Source organism: Sceloporus occidentalis, unplaced genomic scaffold (assembly GCF_023333645.1).
Source record: "Sceloporus occidentalis isolate IW3139 unplaced genomic scaffold, rSceOcc1.0.p SCAF_43, whole genome shotgun sequence".
In the NCBI taxonomy this organism is placed as follows: Eukaryota; Metazoa; Chordata; class Lepidosauria; order Squamata; family Phrynosomatidae; genus Sceloporus; species Sceloporus occidentalis.
Window position 1 is genome coordinate 3,707,421 of NW_028317023.1, and position 22,444 is coordinate 3,729,864.

General features: G+C 40.7%; 1 protein-coding gene across 1 annotated transcript in view; it reads right to left on the reverse strand.

Annotated features, from left to right (window-relative positions):
- The window catches only part of LOC149289717 (LIM domain kinase 1), a 35,059-nt gene extending 15,152 nt beyond the window's left edge, over window positions 1-19,907 (reverse strand). The window contains exons 1-2 of the mRNA XM_089490296.1: window positions 19,850-19,907; window positions 10,236-10,332 (exon numbers count right to left, since the gene is read on the reverse strand). Of these exons, the coding sequence (XP_089346422.1) occupies window positions 10,236-10,332; window positions 19,850-19,907 (155 nt within the window). The remainder of the gene's footprint in view (window positions 1-10,235; window positions 10,333-19,849) is intronic.
- Window positions 19,908-22,444: the final 2,537 nt, after the last annotated feature.

Consider the following 22,444-nt stretch of genomic DNA (forward strand, 5'->3'; position numbering starts at 1 on the left):
ACAGCCGAGTATCTCCAGTCTCCTTACATTAAAAATATAGGTGTCCACATCATGCAAATAGATTAGCATGACTGAAACATATGTCTGAACACAGCAATTTGCAAGAAATAGTTAATTTAATAGGGCATAATGAATTCAATCACCAGAGAAAGGGCACTTTGCCAGATATTTGCTAAAGGCTATAGTCGATTTGAGTGGCCTGTCTTACAACCAACGTATAAAAATTTAAATTAAAACGAGCATGCCAGGGCTCCACACAGCACAGTATGTATTTTAGCAAACGTTAAGAGAATAATAATAATAAAAAAAATACACATTATGGGTTTGACAGGGAAATTAATGATTAACTGCATAGAAAATAAGTATTGCTTTATACAGTAGTGCTTTTTTGTATTCTCGGATAAGGAACTGGTTAATTTAGAACACGCAAATGGTGTGCACTGTACCTTTAAGAGACAGCTGTGTCATCCTATTGTCCTGGTTTGTGAAAGAAAACCGATGGCCAACCATGAATAACCCTGGAATCCCACAACACTGCAGCCTGCAGGAGTGTTCTGTATGACATGCTGGCTGGAATTCAATCCACAGCCTGTATGTCTCACTGCAGATGATGTATCTAATTACATATATATATACAAACACACTTGGTGATAAAGTACTTGTCACTAACATATATAAGTACAAATGACAACAACTCAAATGTGATACATTCTATACAGAGTATGATGCAGTCTAAGTGACATATATATATATATTATATACACATACATATATATATACACACACACACACACCGGTATATATATATTTTTTTTATTATTTTTATTTTAGACACATGCGTTGATTGCCTTATTTAGACATTTGCCAAAATGAAAATTGAAAGAAACAAACTTTTTTTCACAGGCTAGTCAGTAAGGAGAATCGTACCGTTTTCAGTATACTTATCTATATGTATATATTTGTATACATTTTAGAATCTAAGATGTGTGTGGCGCTGTATGGCTGAAGCCACAATGCAGTTGTGAAACACTAGTAACGAGTCAGATGTTACCTACTCATGTGTGATTTTACCCCTTTGGCACTCAGAGAGTTACAGGAAATTGTGTGTAATGTATGGATTTGCTGGGCTCTCTCCATTTCCCATATGGCAGGCACTTTCAGTTCCCATCCTCTGGGACCAGCAATAGTTCAGGTTACCAAGTTACCGTTGCGCCACATTGATTGTTGGCTGACTTTTTTGGACAGATCCACCTGTACTTGCTGGCGTGGAGGGCCATTAAGACTGATGAAGATAATTTCCGGCACACTTCATAATCAAGATGAATGCAATGACAAATGATGTACTGCCAAACCCTGTGAGCAGTATACTTACTGCTCCATTTAACAACTCCCAGGACAATCCTAATCCCTGCCATAGTCTTCTTGGGAAGAAACCCCCTAAGGCTCTCCTCTTTCCAGAGATCAAACTGTCATCTTAATGTTTCCTTATGGGAGTATATGTAACAGCTTTATATATTATATAAAAAAAAAATATATTCTTAAAAAATATATCCTTCTGGTTTATTACGTAAAATTCAGTGGAATTTTGTGATTGGAAAAAAACAGCATTAATCAGCTAAGAATAGTAAAAGATATCCCTATGGAGGCATACCGAAGTATTTTGGAAAAAGATTTTACTATTCCCCCATGTGATGCTTGAATAAAGATGGATTAGTTCTGCCCATGGGTTGTTGCAGTGTCACTTTAAATAACTCAATTCTCAATGGGAAAACTCTAGAAAATATCCGCTCACTAGCAAAAGATAAGGGAAACTCACATGAATCGCCTCGTGTCTCTGTATATTGAAGGCGATTCTAAAGAGTTAAAAAAATAACAACTTTACATGTAAAGCCAACACTTGCATTCTTTTTGTCATTTGTACGGATATTCATTGCCTTATTTCAGATATTTTAGAGTAATAAGTAAATAATCGAAAGGAATTTCCCAGGAGTAATAAGTGACTTAAAGGTTCAGCTCAGCAGCCTCCTCCACTACACTACAAAGCCCTTTCTTTGCCAACCACCAGCGCTCTTAGGGTTAATACATATGCCATGACCACACATAGCATGAGCAAAATGTATTATTATTAATATATATTTTGCACAAAAAAAATTTAGAAAATGTAACATAAAAGGATAATTAATTTGTATACTATGATCCCGGGCAACTTTATGGTTTATGTGAAGTGAGACCTAGAAGTAAGTCAGAAGCATTTCGAATACAGGCAGGTCTCTTAACTCCTTGATTTGCTGTGAACTTTCTCTACGTTTTTTCCTGCTCACTTTGCATAAGCTGTTCACAGCAGGAGCCACGCTAGTGGGAACCAAGGAACAGCTTGGGGAGGCTGCAGCTTCATGCTGAGGCTTTGATGGTTCTGGTTCCATTATAACGTAACTCTCAGCTGCAACTTGCACTTCTCTTTGGCCTTCACAACTAGCTAAGCCGAGATTTGTTTCAACAATTAACAATGTTCATGCCCTGGATCTTGTTACGGAGGGCAGGATATGATGGGCACCGAGCTTCTGCCTCTGTTTACATCCCACGGTGGGGGTGGAGGGAACAAAGGACCAGCTGGAAACAATTGCCACCAACTGAAATCCATAAATGCTCAATCTTACTGGATGATTGCGCTGTGACCCATTCACTCCCCCTTCATCACTGACCTTGGGGTTACTTCATGAATGTTTGATGCCCTGTAGAACGTTGGCAAGAAAAACACTGAAGCCTCCAGACAAACATGCAAAGTAAGCAGTAATTTGTGGTCACAATAAAAAAAGAGCTTTCTCATGTATAACAATGAGGTAGGGTGTGTTACTTTATTAAAGGACAAAACTGAGCAAACTTCAAATCTGAGAGTTCATTCATCCTGTTTTTAAAATCAATCACAGTCCTAAGTATATCTCAAAATGTCGCCTCTATAAACTGGGCTGAAGTAGCCCCTTCCAAAAATTCTCTTTTTAACCCTCCTGCAACCAATCACCTTTCACAAAATGAGAGATGAGCTTAATAGGAAGGACGTAAAGATGGCTTCCCCCGGATGTAAAAAAAATGTATGTATATATTACATATTTTAATATACAGAAACCTCTACATCACTTTTTAACTATATTCAACAACCTTTACATGGCAACCTCTGAAACGTTTCTTTCTAAATACATTTTCTTAAAAATGTAATTATTTAAAATACATCTTTTAATGTTAAGTCTCTTTGCCCTGCTCTAGTTTGCAGGCAAGCGTGCCATAGGGTTCATTTCTGAAGGCTCTTACTAAAGGAAAACTTGTGCTCCCCGATGCCTGTGTATGTGAATTGTCTTCTGTGCATGCGCTCCATACCCAGCAGTAATTGCCTGCCAGGAAACAGGCAGCAGTAATCAGAAGGACGAGAGCATTATGCCTTCCTTTCTTTGAAAGGAAGGCATAAGAGAAGAATAAAAAGATCATTACAGCCTCCTTTAATACTTGTTCGGAGTGAGACATAATTTATACTGCATTTCCTATTATCAGGAGTGTGGAGGAAGCAGAATATCATGACATTCTTTACTTTCCCCTGTGTCCTAAATAGCTGACACTTCAGCCATCATATATACTTTAATTAATACGATAGCTAAAAGGTCCCCTTTTCTTCAAGCAGTGGCATAAAACGTGGACAGAAGAAGTGGGGAGCTCAATCTTCACCCTAAGTTTTTTGCAGCTTCGATGAATACATATAAAAGTTGTTATACATGCATTCATTGTTCAGGGACTCCCTGGGATACTGGGGTGTCCTCCGCTGGAAGACAGCATATACTTTCTACTTGCACCCCGATAAGTTTAATAATTTTATTGACAGATCCTCCTAAGTGATATACTAAAGCGGAAGACAACTTGCAATCACAGGTAACTTACTTAGTTTAAATCCTTTTAAATAACCTCATCCTATGGAGTGGCAGGGATTCCAGCGCAGGATACGCTTTCCATAACGTTCACCAGATACTTGTGTGTAGGTTCAAACTTGAGACTAGACTACCTTGGAACACGTCTTCCTTTTTACAGCGATCATGAACAATACACTTTCCAGCAAAGAATCATCCTACAGAAGTGCGGAAAATATATCCACAGTCGGAGATCAAAGTCACGTATGAAAAGACGAACAGAAGCACAGAGAAAGGCAGCTCTCTGAAGCAGTTTGCCGACTCCAGGGGTAAAAGTGCTTCACTATACTCACTATACTCATGCAGGAAGACAATGAGTCCCAGCAGTGACCTTGTGATACTATAACAATCTAGGTCATTTTGCTTTAAGGAAGGGGCAGACGTGCAGATTGACTTTTATCACTTATTTGTAATAGGGATTGACATCTCATACACTTCCGAACAGCAATAATTCACAATGGGGTACACAGATCTACAATGCAATCCTTCTCGAATGGTGACCAGTGCGTTGTAGGTCGAGGAGGATAAGAAACTTTACGGGGGGGGGGGTAGATGGGGGAAGTGGAACAGCATCCCAGTAGAAGTTAACACTGTAGGGGAATTTAATTAAACATCCATGGGATAAGTACATGGCTATCCTGAAGACCAGACAAAGGTTTGAGTTTATAAAGCAGGTAAAAACAGGCAGACTAGATAGGCCAAATGGTTCTTATGTGCCCCCAAATTCAATATTTTTATGTTCTATATTCTGTCAATATATTTTCCCCTATGCATAGCTAATTTGACCATTTCAATGAATAAATTACATTTTAATTTACAAGGCAAAGTTATCACCCACTAACTTCTATATGACAGGGCTAATCTCATGTTTGCAAAGTAAATTGTTTACATTAATAACATTTTAAAGATGTGCCACTGAAATTGAATGCAAACAATGGAAGATTGTTTTCCTGTCCTCTGCAACCTGTCTGATACTGATTTTCTCTCCATGTCATACGCTCGTTCCCCCTCCATCACATAGAAGAACCGTGCATGCATGAACAGCATTAATAAGAGGTGGCAACTCTCTGTATTTCTCCAGGGGATTCTATATTGGTTCCCATGCAGTTGTTGCTTATAAATTAATATTTCACTATTGACCATGTTCCTAGATGATCTAAACACTTATCTGGTATGTAATAATGTTCCAAAAGTTGTGCAAACAGAGTTCCTTATAATCAGCAGTAGACAAAGAAAGCGTTGTGTGACCCTGACTCATATCCTATGGAAACAAACAGAAATTCCCATGAACTGATAAAACTGCCCACATAATCACACTGCATGGAAGCCTCAGACAGATAGTACTGTAAAGATGACAGCCATCCTAAGTCACAACTTCACTAAAAGAATGAATGTATCATGGCTGGCAGAAAGCATTCATGCAATTGCCTGTTACTACTTCCTTTGACCTTAGAGGAAGTGCTACGATACATAGGAAGCATACTTAGGTATGCTTCCTGCTTTCATTAGAGGAAGACAGTGGAGGAGGAAAATAAGCCAAATCTAATTTGACTCAAATAACTAAGGAGTATGTGTACCTATTTGCACACAGCAAAATACATTGGAGTACATGCAAAATGGACTCCAAAGTGCACTGAACATGAAACCAGGTCAGGCACATCCAAATTTTTTTCGAAGAGTGCCAGATTTGATGAAGCGAAGTGCGAGGGCCGACCATTTTGCCTGACATTCTTTGAACCATTAAAATGAAATTAACTATTTTATGCAAAGTTTATTGAAAACGGCATACTTTTCATTTTGTGACTTGGATGACAAATCTAAACAGGTGTTAAATCACTCTGCCTTTAATATTAAAAAAAAACAGGAAGCTGAAATATGTCAGGGACATTGTAAAGTACATTACACAAAGTAATAAAGGTTGTCTGTTAACTTTTAAATTCAAAAAATGTGAACAGGAACATAACACCAAGTATACATGTGTTCAAATATATAACTGATTTAGACCAACTGACATTAACTGAGATTTTACAATGTATTCATCTCAATTGAAAAAAACTTGCCTGCAATAACGTAAAGGGTGAGACGGAGATCTGGACTGCAGCACATAGACTAGGTCATCAGATAATGGAATTATAGCACAGTCACGGACAGTCAGGGGTTAATGAAGGGTATGACAGCTTGCTACCACAAATTACTATATGCTCCCTTGTCTGCTTTATACGTGTATCCTGAGTGTACAGCCCTGTCTGCCTGTCAGTGTGTTGTCAAGGTGTTTGGTAGGCAGAAGTTTTTTTTCTTCTGCAATAGCCCTTAATGGTCGCCCTTGTGGCTGTGTGTGGAGGCGCAGGGAGAAGGAAAGCCCAAACCTCACGAAGTCCGAGATCTCGCGAGATTTGGGCTTTCCTTCTCCCTGCGCCGGCTGATGATGTCAAGTCCTACGGCGAGAGATCCCAGGAGTCCTGAGCGGCGCTTGGGGACTCACTTGGGGGCCGTAAGATCTATACTTGGGCAACTTATCTGTGGGGCCTTATCAGTCCGGAACGCGGGCCGGACTTTGGACATGCCTGAACCAGGTCTTGGGGTCATGGAATGAAGTAAGACAATTAATCCTACACGGTCTATCTAATTTTGATATAATTTATTCAAGAACACACGCAGGTATTTACATTGATAATGATATTTTTTTTTTAATTAGGGAGCAGAAAAGCCTCACTTTTTGAGACAGAAGTGTTTGGAGAAATGTGGATCTACTGCTGGATGCCTCCTTAAAAACAGATTAAACAAATATGAGCAATTTCATTTATCCAATGTATCCATTCTACCGGTTACCTCCAAGGTCATAATAATTGATGGGTACATAGGAAATACACTAACAGTCTCACAACCAACTCCAAATCATTCCTTTGCTGCACCCAGGATGCGGCTACGTAGGAGTAGACCTTCTGAGCCCAGTGTGACCACTATGTATCTCCTCCAAAGCCGGTGCTCAATGATCATGGAGGAAACTTGAGAAAATATTAAATTATTTAGCGCCAACAATTTACGCAGTGCTTACTAAGTGTTAGCCTATAAACCCAGCACTTAGCTTACCGTTTACAACTGATTTAATCGGTATCTATAGCTTCTGTGTAATGCTTAGTTAAATGAGCATAAAATCATGATTAGCCAAACTGATAAGCTCTGTTAGCATAAATGCCAAAGGGTAACACAAGAATACAGAAGGGAAGTTATTCAGGCTTCTAAAAAAAATACAACTATGAATTAACCCATTTAAAGACATTTGACTCTGAGGCACATTGCACGGGAGGAGGTTAACGTTAGCTGGTTTTAACAAGGACAAGTGGATTTTACAATCATTGGTTTTCGTCCTGTATTCATTAAGCAATTCTAAGAATGTAGTAAATTAAATAGTATTAATACAAATTTTCCTAAAAATAACCCAGATGAGCAAGTCCTGTGCTGTACAAGAATTACTAATGCAATGTGACACATAAAAATATTGCACATCTCATAAAAATGAAAAACTGTTCAATGATTTCATATTAATCCTGACACAAGAGCTAGCATTCTATTCTCTATGCCAACAACCGAGCAGTTCCCGACGTGCATCCTACTTACTGTCTTTTCTGAGCCTGCTGGTTTTGCTCCATTTCCTACAAAGTCCTTTCTCACAGCTGCCTGACCTCTCTGCCTATCCCGTTGTGTTTCCCCAGCCTCCCCGCTTGTGAGTTATATAGAGGAACAGGAAGTTCTGTACACACAGCTGTTTTACCAGCAGACACAACACCCCCACCTAACACACACTCATCAGAACATCCACAGCTTCCGCTGAGCCGGTTTCACTCTCACAGGTTGCTTGATTCTGGCTATCTGCACTCAATGTCGTTTAAAGCAATTAACAGAACGATGTTTCCGCAAACTGCTACATACCCTCGCCTACAATCGCACTTCATATCGGTATCATATACGAGAACAAAAAATAGCAACAGCAATTTGCTATGAAAGGAGAACTCAGCGTCAGGCGTAGCTGCTTGATGAACTACAAGTCACACAACCCTCAGCCAGCATTCAAATGAGCACCGGTAGGCCATGACTTATTTCTATTGGCAATATTGCATCCACAACACATATTTATATAAGACTTATTTCCATTCATAAATATTATTATAGCCATACCTGGGAACTTACAGGCTCCAGCTACCCGGAGCCTTCCCTTGAGCGACGCAGCCAGGACTGCCCACTGACGTCGGCGGGAGTTCCCGCTGACGTCAGTGGGCGTTCCGGCTGACGGCAGTGGAAAATGGGTGGGGAGCAGGGCGTGTCAAGACCCTGCTCCTGCTACCCGGAGGATTTGGGTCTTAACCTGGAGAACCGTAGAAGCAGTGCTTCACCCAGCAATCTCCGGGTCAAACCCGGGGATTTCCCAGGTATGATTATAGCACATGTGTGATTTTAGTTGTGCCAATCGTGTGCTTGTAGTACCTTTCTGAATCAGCCCATATATACCATACGTACCAAACCCGTGATGTATGCGTAACTTCCAACATTTGCAAATATTTATAACGAACATCCCCGCTGTGGAGCTGTCAGCTGGAATACAGTATTTGTGTCTATGGGGATTGCTCCATATTTACCAGCCTTTTGTTCACACAGACCATACTGAGATGCTAATGAGTAATAGTAGGAGCACAATGCTTAATAGAACATGTACGCATGAGATATGCACTACACATTTAAATAATTATATATAAAAGAATTTATGTGTGTTACAAAAACAAAAAGCACAGCATATACACATTTGTAAAGCGCTATCAACCAAGGCTGCATCCCCATTAGGGGATAGGCAGCCCCTTCCTGGCTGAAAACAAGGAGAGCTGGATCCTTTCTGAAATATCCCAGGGCAGCACCTTACACGTATCTGGAAAACAGTTTTCCCTTCCTGGGCTCTAGGATCTTAAGCTTTCCAATGAGGCTAGCATGTCCTGCACCAACTGGTACAGACAAATGTTTAGGAGTATATCCACACAGACTCGCAATGCCCACCTGTAAAAGAGCACAAAAGCTGGTGGTGCCACCCCGATCAAGAAATGGCCGCATGGAAATAAAGCAGCATCCGTTTCTTGGTGATCTGAATTTTTTCTGAATGATCCCTGTGTTATTAAACCTTAAACCCAGATACCAGGGGGTTTATGGGCAAGCTTTTCAACTCTGGTATTCTTTCTAAAAGAAGGGCATCAGGGAAACCTCATCATATAAATCAATTTATTTAAACTACCTACGCTTTTCTTTTTCTAAATAAATTTGATTTGAAAGAGAAACTGTAACCTTAAAGTGAAGTTCAGTGGCTAAAGCCAAATTATCTCCCACACTTAACTCACCGAACATTTTCACCATTCCCCCTTTCAAAGCTACCAGAACCAATAGGCTTCTGCCAAAGGAGAAGAGCAATTGTACAGATAAAGAATACAGGAAGTGATTTACCGTGATTTACTTGGAAATTGCTTAATTTAATCTGTAAACACTGTAAGGAGCATTTTGAGAAGCGACGTATGCGCTTTAAAGAAGAACTAGGAGAAACTGATGTTTAGTTTATTAAAATTTTTCTATACCGCTACTAAGAAATTCATTATAATAATGCACAAATTCATTATTATCTTTTATTTATATAAAATTTACGCAGCCCTACATGTATCTTCCCTTCTCTGAATTTCTTTAACATTTCTAAGACAAGGGATTCTGGGTAGGCGCATGCAAATAAGGTCAACAATATTTATTTGCATGCGCCTACCAGAATCCCCTATGGTTGTGGCAGCACTTCTGGCTTGTCTGGTGTCTGTATATGAGTGTTTAATAATACTTCTACTACCCCCTTAATTTTAGTGGAAGGGTTTTCCATCACCTTTACCCACTGTAACTTTTGTAACAAGAAATATTAAAGATACACAACATATAGCCTAGTTATAGTGTGTGTTAATATGAATGTGTATGTGTGTTAGAATGAGAATGTTTGCCAGTGTGTACCTTGGTTACTGTGGGGGGGGGGGGCGGCAAGTGGCTAATGGGCTTTCCGGTATTTGACTATACATCTTTTAACTCTCATAAACCAATGAAACCAATTTGAATGGTCGAATTAAAGAGGTGAAGCTCTGTCCCCGACATCACATAAACCCTGAAATTAGCACTGCGTGAAATTGATGTGATCTTAGTGCTGCTCCATAAGGAATCATATAAAACAATGGTTTCATGTTTCTATCAGTCAGTAACAAAAAAATGATATAGACCCACCGGAAGCAGTCTGAGTGCCAATCAGCTGCCAAAGCCTGAAGGTAGCACCCGTCATAAATACTCTGTCCACAACTGGCGCATACTGGCAGTTCATTACCTAAAAGGAAACAAATAAAGCTGGTTAACAAAAGGAGCAAATAGTTGAGGGCATATCACTGACTATCAAGTTGCTTGAAACAGATTTTTTATATGAAAAGTGACCTCCATCCCCGATGCTTCTTTTGATGTGTGAGGTTGCTATTTCCCCAGCCGAAATTTAGCTTGATATGCGCTGGTAAAAGGGTTTATGGAAGTTTCAATAAACGTTGGACAGTGTCTTGCTGATCTGGTATGATGTTATGAGCATTACCTAAAATGTCAAAATATGGAATATCTTATTCCAAGTGGGTGGGGTAGGTTGCTGCAAACAAGCCACAATGCTCAAAACATGTAATACTATTTAGTACGGCCTTTGTCATTTGTTTGCCAAGGCAGCTAAATCAGGTCAGTCCAGAAACAACTCAGCAAATCAACCACCAGATGAATTGCACAAAGATGCTGATATTTCTGCTGCACTAAGTACACACTGGTTTTTGTTGGGTTGGCCAGGATCAGAGGAGCTTATCTCAAGCATGCTATTATTGGACCAATGTTTTGGTGGAACTGCAAGGTAAGTCAACTAATGTACCTAATGCTCAGAGTGGACTATGACTAGTGCAAAGAAGTGTTTTGCGATGATTCTTGAGGTAGAGTTGGATTATCACCGGTATTTTATTATTCACCATTCAACAGGTCACAGCAGATGTGAGAAGACTCCCAATTTCACTTAGATACCTTATAGTCACATGTCTTATGTACAACGCAGCAAATATATAAGCATAAGGGGAAAAAAATACTGGAGTCTGGATTCCTGTGTCAAGCTGGTGCAGTGACGCTATGAATAAATAGGGAGAATCAAGTTTTTTAATAAAGAATAATATCAAAGGTGAGCATGAAGTCAGTGGAGGAAAACACATTTACTGATTTACTGGAATTAGAAGCCAAAAGAAACATTGGGTCTATTCACTAAAGGGAGAGTTGACAGGAGAGATATGGTTTAAACTGTTTAAATTCACTATATTTTATGAAGGTCCATCTAGAGCAAGGTTTACTGATCCCTTGGGTGTGTAATGTCCTCTGCTAATGGACAAAGAGGGAGCCTAAGAGAGTAAGAGATCCCTAATACATTGTTTATAGCACAAAATCACCTGCAGACAACTTCAACAGAGTGACTGAAGTACAAGGTACGCAGGTGATAAAGTACATAAAGCAGTAAGTAATTTAGTATAACAATATGGATGATGAAGGACAATGTTTCAAATAAATGAATTTAATTAATTTGTTGTATTCAGCCATCTAGCCAAACCGTATCAACAGAAGCCCCGGCCAGTTATCGTAAGCCACAACTATATAAAGGTACAGTGTGAATGAAGCTCCAGCCACCCACCATTCACGACCTCCTGACCCATCTATATTCCTATAATCCTTAAGCAGCATAGTTAAAGGGCACCAAGTTCATCCACAAACACCTAGACCCAACCAACAATGCCAGTAGATAACCTTATACCACAAGGATAGGATCATTTAGCAATCTCTCACATACTAATCTATAACATCCATTAAAGCAAACCTCAGAACTTCCACATTTAAAAATAGACCGTCATTTAAAACTGTATTATAAATGTCTAGGCTGGCTAGATGGATGGCGTGCACTGTATTTTATCATTGTTCACTGCGTAAGCACTCGCAGCACCTATTAGTACCCCCTGTATCTGCCCTATTCACTGCGATAAGCTGCATCTTCCGCTGTTCTTTGTATTTGCTGCGTTAGCACTACATCTCTATATATTTATCACCTTTGTCAGTATACACTAAACCTACAACTAAGTCATTAATCAGCACCCAGCAGACACATCATTATGGGAACTACCCCTTCACCATTATCCTGCCATTAAAACATACATTCCCAGTAGCCACTACATGCACAGTTACATACCTCAACACCCTACTTCTACTCGTAGCTATCCATTTCATCCTTGGGTACCGCAATTTTAACAACTTGCTTCAAAGGATACACCATCTATTAATATACCCTTTCTTTGTACGTCATCTATACGTTAAGATGCACTTTACGACCACTAAATAACAAAACTAATAATTCATCATCATGTAGATATACCACCACCAGCTACAACTTTTCTTCTACTCACGATATAAAAGCTGTTGCTCCTTCTATAATAATATCAGCTTTCTGCACGTCAGTAAAGAAAGATAATCCTGGAGGTTTACTGTTCAAGAACGGGCAGTTCTGTGTGTAGTCTGGAACATGAGTACCTATGCTTCCTGTAGTTAAATGTCCAGATCACTTACCACCAAATGCAATGGATGGGAATGCGATGAATAAACAGAACAGATTAATTGGTAATATAAGACGAGCGCCAGTAAAATTAGAGAACATGCAATCGGATCCATTTGTAAACAAGATTATATGAACAAAGTTCATTCACACACTTTTGTAAACAAGTATAGAACAAAGTTCATTCACACACTCAACCGTGTAGTTAGTGTGTCGTGTTAGAGTGTCGGTCCAAAAACACAGGTAAATGTTATTTCTCTGCAGAAAAAAATTAATTAACGTAGGGATGCGGACAGATATATGGAAAGCATCACGTTTGGAATTTAAAATGCAAGAATAAATGTGTTACAAAGCGAAAAAACGGAAATAGAAATCCATCAAGTGGCAACTAAAATACAATAAGTATATTAAAATTATTACAGCTACGTATGTTTACTACTAAAGAGAGTGCAGAAAGTTATCCACATTATCCGCAATCGCCACTTCTGTTGAATGTACAGTTCACATATTAGCGCATACTATTAAAAAATCCCTCTGCGTAACAGAGAATATTTTACGATGATGCATAAGAGTGTCTTAATGTAATTTGTTTACCCAACTCGTGTGTACACTCCTCACAGTATCCAATGCAGCATTCATGCTGATGACACAACTGGTTATTTAACCCCTTAACGACAATTGCCGGTCCTGGCACGACACGGAAAAGCATGTGCTTTACGACAATTGACGTGCCAGGACCGGCACGTCTTTAAACGGGTGCAGAAAGCGATCTGTTTTCGCTTTCTGCACCCAAAAAACGTTGCTGAATGCCTCGACCTCGAGGCATTCAGCAACGCCGCGATCGGAACGAAGGGGCCATCTCTGGCCCCTCCACGGGGCGTCAACATCTGCCATACTTTGTATGGCGGCGGACGCCCGTTTTAAAAGCGTTTAGGAGGCGATCGACGATCGCCTCCTAAACTTAAATGGTGCCGCTGGAATGCCTCGATCAGGAGGCATCCAGCGACACCAAACACTTACCTTTCAATGGGCTGTGACCGCTCCGGAGAGCGGTCACAGCCGCAGCTGCCGATGATCTTCGCCATCAAGCAAGATGGCCGCTGCCCTGTAACAGAAACCAACAAATTTTAAAAGTTCGCTAGATGGTCCAGACCATCTAGAGAAATTTGGCTCCACTTGCAGGTTGAATACAGGTACTGCATTCACCATGCAAGTCAATGGAACCCAGCTTTCTAATCACAGTGTGATTAGTAAAAATAAATTAAAAAATAAAATAAAATTAATAATAATTAGAAAAAAAATAGTAAAAAACTAGTAAAATGTAAAAATCATTTCCCACTGATGTCACTATCAGGGGAACCTCCAAGTTGAAAAAAAATGTTAAAATATTTTTTTTAAAAAGACAAAAAAAAAATATATATATATAAAAAATATATTTTTGTGAGCAAGTCCTAAAATTAGCATATTAGCTTAAAACAATTCTTGCATGGAAAGAGTTAAAATACTGGCATATTAAATGCCCGTGGGGTGTCTACTTTTAAAAAAGGTATGATTTGATGGGGTAAATTGAATTAGCCAGATTCAACAACGTCCCAATTAACACCGGGGGAAGGATGGCCACACACCTAATTTCCAATTAGAAAAATGCACACGTACCAAATGTGGCCTTTTAGTTCCCACAAAAATGACACACCCATGCATGTGGGATATCACTGCACTCAGGAGATGTTGCTGAACACATTATGGGGTGTCGTGTGACAGTGGCATATACCAGGAGCTGTAAAGTCATACATAAAGTAGGTGTGTGTGGGAAAAATACACACACAAAAATACTACTGCAAACTCTGAAAACATGCTGGTGGTAAAATGTGTGCATGCAAAGAGTTAAAATACCAGCATTTAAAATACCCTGTGGTGTCTAGTTTTGAAAAATATATGGTTTTGTTGGGCACACTGAAATGGCCCGGCTCAAAGATGTACCAAATAGGGCATGGGCAGTGGATCCCCAAATGCCAAAGTTCAACATTGAAAAATGGCCCTTTTGCCCCCAAACGGCCAGGCAAAATCATTCATGTGAGGTATCGCTGTACTCAGGAGATGTTGCTGAACACATATTGGGGTGTTTTGTGATAGTGACATATACGAGAACTTTTTAATTCATACCTGAAGTAAAATGTGTGTGGAAAACCAAATGCAAAAAAATGACTACCACAAAGTTTGACAAAGACTGGTGGTAGATATGGTGCATGGAAAGAGTTAAAATACTAGCATTTGAAATACCCTGGGGTGTCCAGTTTTCAAAAATATATGGGTTTATTGGTCACACTGAAATGGCCCGACTCAAAGATGTACCAAATAGGGCATAGGCAGTGGATCCCCAAATGCCAAAGTTCAACATTGAAAAATGCGCATGCCCCAAATGTGGCCCTTTTGCCCCCAAACAGCCAGGCAAAATCATTCATGTGAGGTATCGCTGTACTCAGGAGATGTTGCTGAACACATATTGGGGTGTTTTGTGATAGTGACATAAACGAGAACCTTTTAATTCATACCTGAAGTAAAATGTGTGTGACAAAACAAATGCAAAAAAATGACTACCACAAAATTTGACAAAAACTGGTGGTAGATATGGTGCATGGAAATAGTTAAAATACTAGCATTTGGAATACCCTGGGCTGTCTAGTTTTCAAAAATATATGATTTGATGGGGTAAATTGCATTGGCCGGGTTCAAAGATACCCGAAATGGCACATGGGGGGAAGAATTACCAGATTTGGAAAAAATGGCTTTGAAATAGCAAAACGCTACCTGTACTTATTGCCCCATAATGTGTAGAAAAAAGCAAAAAAACATAAAAACATTGGGTATTTCTAAACTCAGGACAAATAGTAGAATCTATTTAGCAGGTTTTTTCATTACCTTTTATAGATGAGTAAAAGATTTTTCAACTAAAAGTCATTTTTTTCTAAATTTTTCACCATATTTTATACTTTTGTTAGTAGTAAATAATATGATACAATCAAAACAATGTCATCTAAAGAAAGCCCTTCTTGTCCTGAAAAAAACAATATCTAATGTGTGTGGGTTCAGTAAACGGGAAAGAAGAAAATTACAGCTAAACACAAGCAGCGCAGAAATGTTAAAAAGGCCATTGTCACGAAGGGTACAAAAAGTAAAATCAGCCTTTGTCACGAAGGGGTTAAACCCTCAGTCTTCATACATAACTCACCCTGTGCGCTATTTCTATATGAGACGCTTATCAGAGAGCACTGGAGGCATGGAAGCACCACTTTGTTTTCATTGAAGACTAGGCTATTTACCAGCTTTGCTATTCACAAAAATCCACCAATGAAGTGTATCATATTTATAATTGCAGAGTACTCCTATAATGATAGCACACACTCCAATATAGAACTGCCACCTACAGTGCTGTATAAAAAGTATTTTCCCCTTCCTGATTTCTTATATTTTTGCTTATTTGTCAGGTTTAAATGTTTCAGATCACCCAACTAATTTTAATATAAGACAAAGTGAGTCCACACAAAACACAGCTTTTAAAGGCTCATTAAATTTATCGAAGGTAAAGAGTTAATCAACACCTACATCACCCATGTGAAAAAGTAACTGCCCCCGAAAACCAAAAAGTGATTTGCCACACTTGGCGACAATAACCAAAATCTTTTATATCGCTGTGGAGGAGTTTTGGACCCCTCTCTTTTTGGCAGGATTGTTTTAATTCAATCACATTGCAGGGTCCACAGAATATTATCCCAAGAGTCTTGGGGAGAAATCAAGATGTTTTTCGGCAAATGTGAGACAAGTCTGTGTTTTCTTTTTGGTCAGCTGTGGTTTTCGCCTTCAATTCTCCCATCGATGCCATTTTCGGATGGCATCCGTAAACACTGACCTTAACTGAGGCCTGCAGTTCTATACATGTTAGTCCGGGTTCTTTTGTGACCTCCTGTACGGATCGTCGATGCGCTCTTGGAGGAATTTTGGTAGGCTGGCCAATCCTGAGAAAGTTCACCACTGTTCCAAATTTTCTCCATTTGTAGATAATGGCTGTCACTGTGGTTCGCGGGAAGACATGACTTTGTAACCCCTTCCAGACTGATAGATGTCAATGACTTTGTTTCTTATCTGTTCTGGAATGTCTTTAGATTGCAGCATGTGCAGCTTTTTGATACATTGTAGCCTACTATTTTTTTTTTTTTTAAACAGCACTATATATTGCAGCCCTCCTTTTCAAACATTTTTACTAGGTTTAAAATTTCAAGGTTTTGGTTGCAATAATTTAGAGTTATCCCACTGCAACATTTTGTAATATACCATCAGGCTTTCTCCTCTCTACTGATGTCACACATGCCAGGTTGTATTTCCCAGCTGGCAATCTTGATAGCTTTTTAAATAATTGAGGAACGTCGCATTTTGTCCAATCCTTAGGCAAAATGTCAGACGAAATAGAAGACACTGAGATTTAATAATATCTTTAAAAATAGCTATTACTGAGCTAAGCATCATTGAGCAAACAATGTCTGGCATGAGTACATTAACCTAAGGGGGGAATCTTTACCTGCAACACACATTTTAAGTAAATACAAAAGTTGCCATGCACTTAATATTTACTTCTTACGGAGTTTGTATTGCAAAATACTTAGAGCACCAAATTATGTGTAACCATTGCCTCTTCTATACCCATGTGATCAGTTTATAACGCCTATTGGTTGATAGTGCCCTCAACACCAGTTTGCTCTTCAACTAGACAGAAATGAGGAAGCTAGGGTCAACATTTATACAATTGAATAATGAGTGGTTTATGGGGCAAATCCATTCTTCATCATCTGTCATTGATTTGGTTGAATCTGTACAACCCCAAGTGTGTGAAACAGCAGATAACTCTCTTGCCCTGTTTTGTTTTTTTTTAAAGGCAGTGTATAAAGACATTGTGCATGGTACCTACATCCACATTATATCCACTACAGCAGGCCAGGGATAAGAAAGGAAAGGAGAAATGACCATGTTGCCTTTTGCTTAGGCTCACACTGTTGCTTGTGTCTATGACCTTGAAGTTAACGATAACACTTTCTGTAATGAAGAATATTGTTTTTTTCATAATTGTAAGGGTACAGAAGAAAGAAATGCTGTTTCGGATATACTGAGAAATTTGATTCCAAAGGAAAGCACTAAAACTGGTTTAATCTGGAAAGGAGTCTCCAAAGAAGTTATCTGATTACCATGTAGAGGCTTAAGCAAGGTCAAAAGAAGGACCTCTTAGTGGAAGTACAAATCAGAAAACTGAGCAAGTTATAAGTGACTCAGTCTTTTTCAGGGTGAAATATTTTGTACATATGTAAACAATATGTAAAGCTTCTCAGGGATTAAACAAAAGTGAATATAGGGTAGGTTTACCATATGTTTATGAGAGAATTACTACCACCTCTGTGCACGATGCCTTCCAACCTTGTAGTGAAGCTTCACCAATGTAGAGCCATCACCATACCTCCACATCACTACTGTTTATTTTATTTTTTTACTGAATCTGTCCCCCACTCCCTCTACTATGTGCCTCTGTCCCCTACTTCCTTTACGGGGGTATTATTTTGCCCCTATCTGTGCCTTCTTTTCTTGCACATCAATGCCCCGGCCTCTGTTTCTTGGTCCCTTGTGTCCTTTTCTCCCCTTCTTCTGTTAAAGACAAATGGAATTCAAGTGACAAGGTGTCGCAGATAAACATGACTGCTGCAGATTAGTTCTCACTGACATAACTCTTGAGCGGCAATTCACAAGAATTCCACACTAGATTCAGAGTTGGGGACTTTGAAAGACCATAAAAACACAGCTTACCAGTAAGACATCTGTGGTTGCTATGGTAACTATTCTATCACATGAAAAAACTTTTTCCATGATAGAAACAAAGTAACATATTAGTGTACCAGCAAATGTACGTCACACGGTGCAGGTTTGGTACAACCGAGCATCATCAGCTGGGGACTAGGGCCTGTTCAGCTGATGATGTAATCCAACAGGTAGTATGACATAATGCAATAGATTGTATGGATTTTCAGAAAAGTGGGGGCCATAATTCTTGTAGGACACATTAGGGCAACAGCTGGAGAAACCTGCTCTGCACCATTCACACTAAATCTACCAGCATTCACTAGTTAACTGCATCGACTGCCATTTAGCATCACCGTGAACATATTCTACATCTGATCCTCTCACCCAACGTGTAATTTTGACTACATACCAGTGCTTTATGTAACGGCACACTGGAAATTGGTCACCATACATTATACTACCCTTACTATTGCAATCTCTCATATATGTGCAACCATCGTCAAACTGCCAGCACCAAACATCACTTGCAGCATCCTCCATGATTTACATTTTAAATATGCACATAATGTACTGTATACTGTACTGTATACAAAATGAGCTTTAATATTGCTTATACTCAGAATGTCACCATCAAATTCCCATTAACCCACCAGCAATCACTGCATCCCTCATGCCACACTTTTCTATAACCCACAGCAACTCTTATCGTTCACTATGTCAGCTTCCACTGTCCATGTGGATCAGTCTCCTGTGCGTCTAACCACTGGATTCACCGAGTGCATCCATCACCACGCGCTGCACCAGTATCCCCAGCACGCCTCACCATTCACTGATACCGACTGTCACACGGTCCATCATCCCCATTCACTTGCCTGGTTGCGTCTCCATCTAACACCAGCGAATTCACCAGAACCCGCAGCCTCAGCACTTTCTGCACCTATCACAACCCACAGCCAGTGCAGCACCTTTCACTATCCGCTCCGCCACAAACCGATTCTCTATGAAAATGCGATGCATCAGACATGCCACTGACTGCTCATCATCACCATGAGTACACTCTGCGAGCAACAGCCATATTATCCAGATGCTGCTCATCAATCTAGTGCCATAAGGGTTAATGCACTTGTTGGGTACCATGGCATACATCATCATTCACTGCATCAGTACCAGAAACCACCACATTACTAGCATCTAATGTACTTCATCATCATCATCATCATCATCATCACACACCCCACTATGTGTATACACCAGCCCCCCCCCCATGCACTTCGCCAGCACCATACAGGTTTAACCCTCTTCTGGGTGCCCAAAGCTACCAGCACCCCTGGGGTCATGTAAAGCTTTTATAATATTAACACTAATAACGGCCAGCGTGTCACCATCACCAGCAGCCACTCACCCTCCTCCTCTCCCATGTGCTCCTCGCTCCAGGTGCAGCAGAGCAGCATTAACCTCATTCACCCCACGTGTGTGAGGCCGCAGACCGGGGTGCCAGCCCGTCTCTCGGTCCCCGAGCGGCTACTACCAGGGACGGCGTGTGTCAGGCTGCAGGGACGGTGTGTCCCGGTGCTGTGCGTTACCCTCAGGGCTGTGGCTGCTCCCTCTGTCCCCTCGCATGGGAAGCACGGCTACCCACAGATGCTAAACAGCAGAATGGGAGGGGGAGGAAGGACAACCATGCAGATTTCCCTGGGAAAGCCTGCGTGCACCGAGATGTGCATTATGTCATATACACGGTCCCGGTGCTGACAGCCACTCAACGGCAGCAAAATACCAACAGCGATTCCAGTCTGCGTCAGGGCCGGGCATGCTACAGCATTACGTCATCTCCAATAAGGAAATGAGGGGCAGAAGCGGAATCGTGTGGCAGGTGCATACCCTGAGCAGCCACCGCACCAGTACCAGGGACAATGCGGCTAATCCTAAGTGACATGGCCTCATATTTCTCCCGGGAAGTATTTAAAGATATCCCATGAATGGATGCCTTGTAAATATAAAGAGCTCCTCAGGCTGCTCCCATTTTGTAGCTTTTAGTTTATGAAATACTTTGTGCAGGTTTTGGGAAATTACATCAGATGTTATGATTTTCACCTTTTTGATTAGAATTTACACTTGTGCACGTGGATTCGTACAAACTTGTTTTAACGGCAATTGGCTGCAATGTACGAATCTCCGATAACGAGGGCAGTTTCCGACAAAACTGCTGAAAATTCGTTAGTATTCGTACATTCGTTGCCATGTGTAGCCGCCATTACGAGCTGTTTTGGCGCCATTCAAACCATGATGAGGTAAAGTGGGAGGGGCTGTGTATAGGAGGGTACATATCAATAACTGATAGAAATAGATAAAAAAAAGCAGGTGGTGTCATTGAGTGTTCTGGCTGTGATTGATGGGTCCAACAACCTATGGGAGTTTTTCCTTTTTTCAGGCATCAACCTTCTCGAAGAGTAGAACTGTTGCCAGAGACAGGTGGGGCAGGGGCATCCACACATTGGGGCTTTCCATTTGAGGGGTATGTCAAAGCAGCAGTCAAACTGACACTGCTTGGTCAGCTTATAGCTGTTGAAGGTGGTTCCTTCCCCATGTTTGAGGGAGAGCCCTTCAGGCAACTGCTGGAGTCCCTTGCTTCCTACTACCGCATCCCCGTCACACCACCTTCAGCAGGACTGTAATGTATTATATAGTTTCATGTGACAACACTGAAGAAATGACTGCTACAATGTAAAGTACTGAGTGTACAGCCTGTGTAAACTTGCTGTCCCCTCAAAATCACTTAACACAAAGCCATTAATGTCTAAACCTTGGCAACAAAAGTGAGTACACCCCAATTAGCCATTTCCCCTCCCCAGTGTCATGTGACTCGTTAGTGTTACAAGGTCTCAGGTGTGAATGGGGAGCAGGTGTGTTAAATTTGGTGTTATCACTCTCTCATACTGTTTACTGGAAGTTCAACATGGCACCTCATGGCAAAGAACCCTCTGAGGATCTGAAAAAATTGTTGCTCTACATGAAGATGGCCTAGGCTATAAGAAGATTGCCAAGACCCTGAAACTGAGCTGCAGCATGGTGGACAGGACCGGTTTTACAGGACAGGTTCCGCTCAGAACAGGCCTCGCTATGGTCGACCAAAGAAGTTGAGTGCACGTGCTCAGCTGCATATCCAGAGGTTGTCTTTGGGAAATAGACGTATGAGCACTGCCAGCATTGCTGCAGAGGTTGAAGGGGTGGGGAGTCAGCCTGTCGGTGCTCAAACCATACGCCGCACACTGCATCAAATTGGTCTGCATGGTTGTCGTCCCAGAAGCCTCTTCTAAAGATGATGCACAAAAGAGCCTGCAAACAGTTTGCTGAAGACAAACAGACTAAGGACATGGATTGCTGGAACCATGTCCTGTGGTCCGATGAGACCAAGATAAACTTATTTGGTTCAGATGGTGTCAAGTGTGTGTGGCGGCAACCAGCTGAAGAGTACAAAAGCATGGTGGTGGGAGTGTCATGGTTTGGGCCTGCATGAGTGCTGCAGGCACTAGGGAACTACAGTCCATTGAGGGAACCATGAATGCTAACGTGTACTGTGACATACTGAAGCAGAGCATGATCCACTGCCTTGCTAAAGAAGCTGAGGGTAAAGGGGGCCCCAATTGGGGTCCAATTTAGACATTTCCACTTAGGGGTGTGCTCACTTTTGTTGCCAAGGGGGACAGCAAATTTACACTGTTATACAGGCTGCACCCTTTACATTGTAGCAGAGTGTCATTTCTTCAGTGATGTCACATGAAAAGATATTATAAAATATATACAAAATGTGGGGGTATACTCACTTTTATGAGATACTGTAGAGCCACTAGTGCAAAACATGCCTTTCTTTCCCTGATGGCATATTTGGAGGATAGTACCACTATAGCCGGTGTAGGCACAGGGGGTAAAATGATGAGCAGAACTGGGGCAGAAGGGCAGCAGGGTTATAGATTATTCCTACTCTATGCTGAGGTTA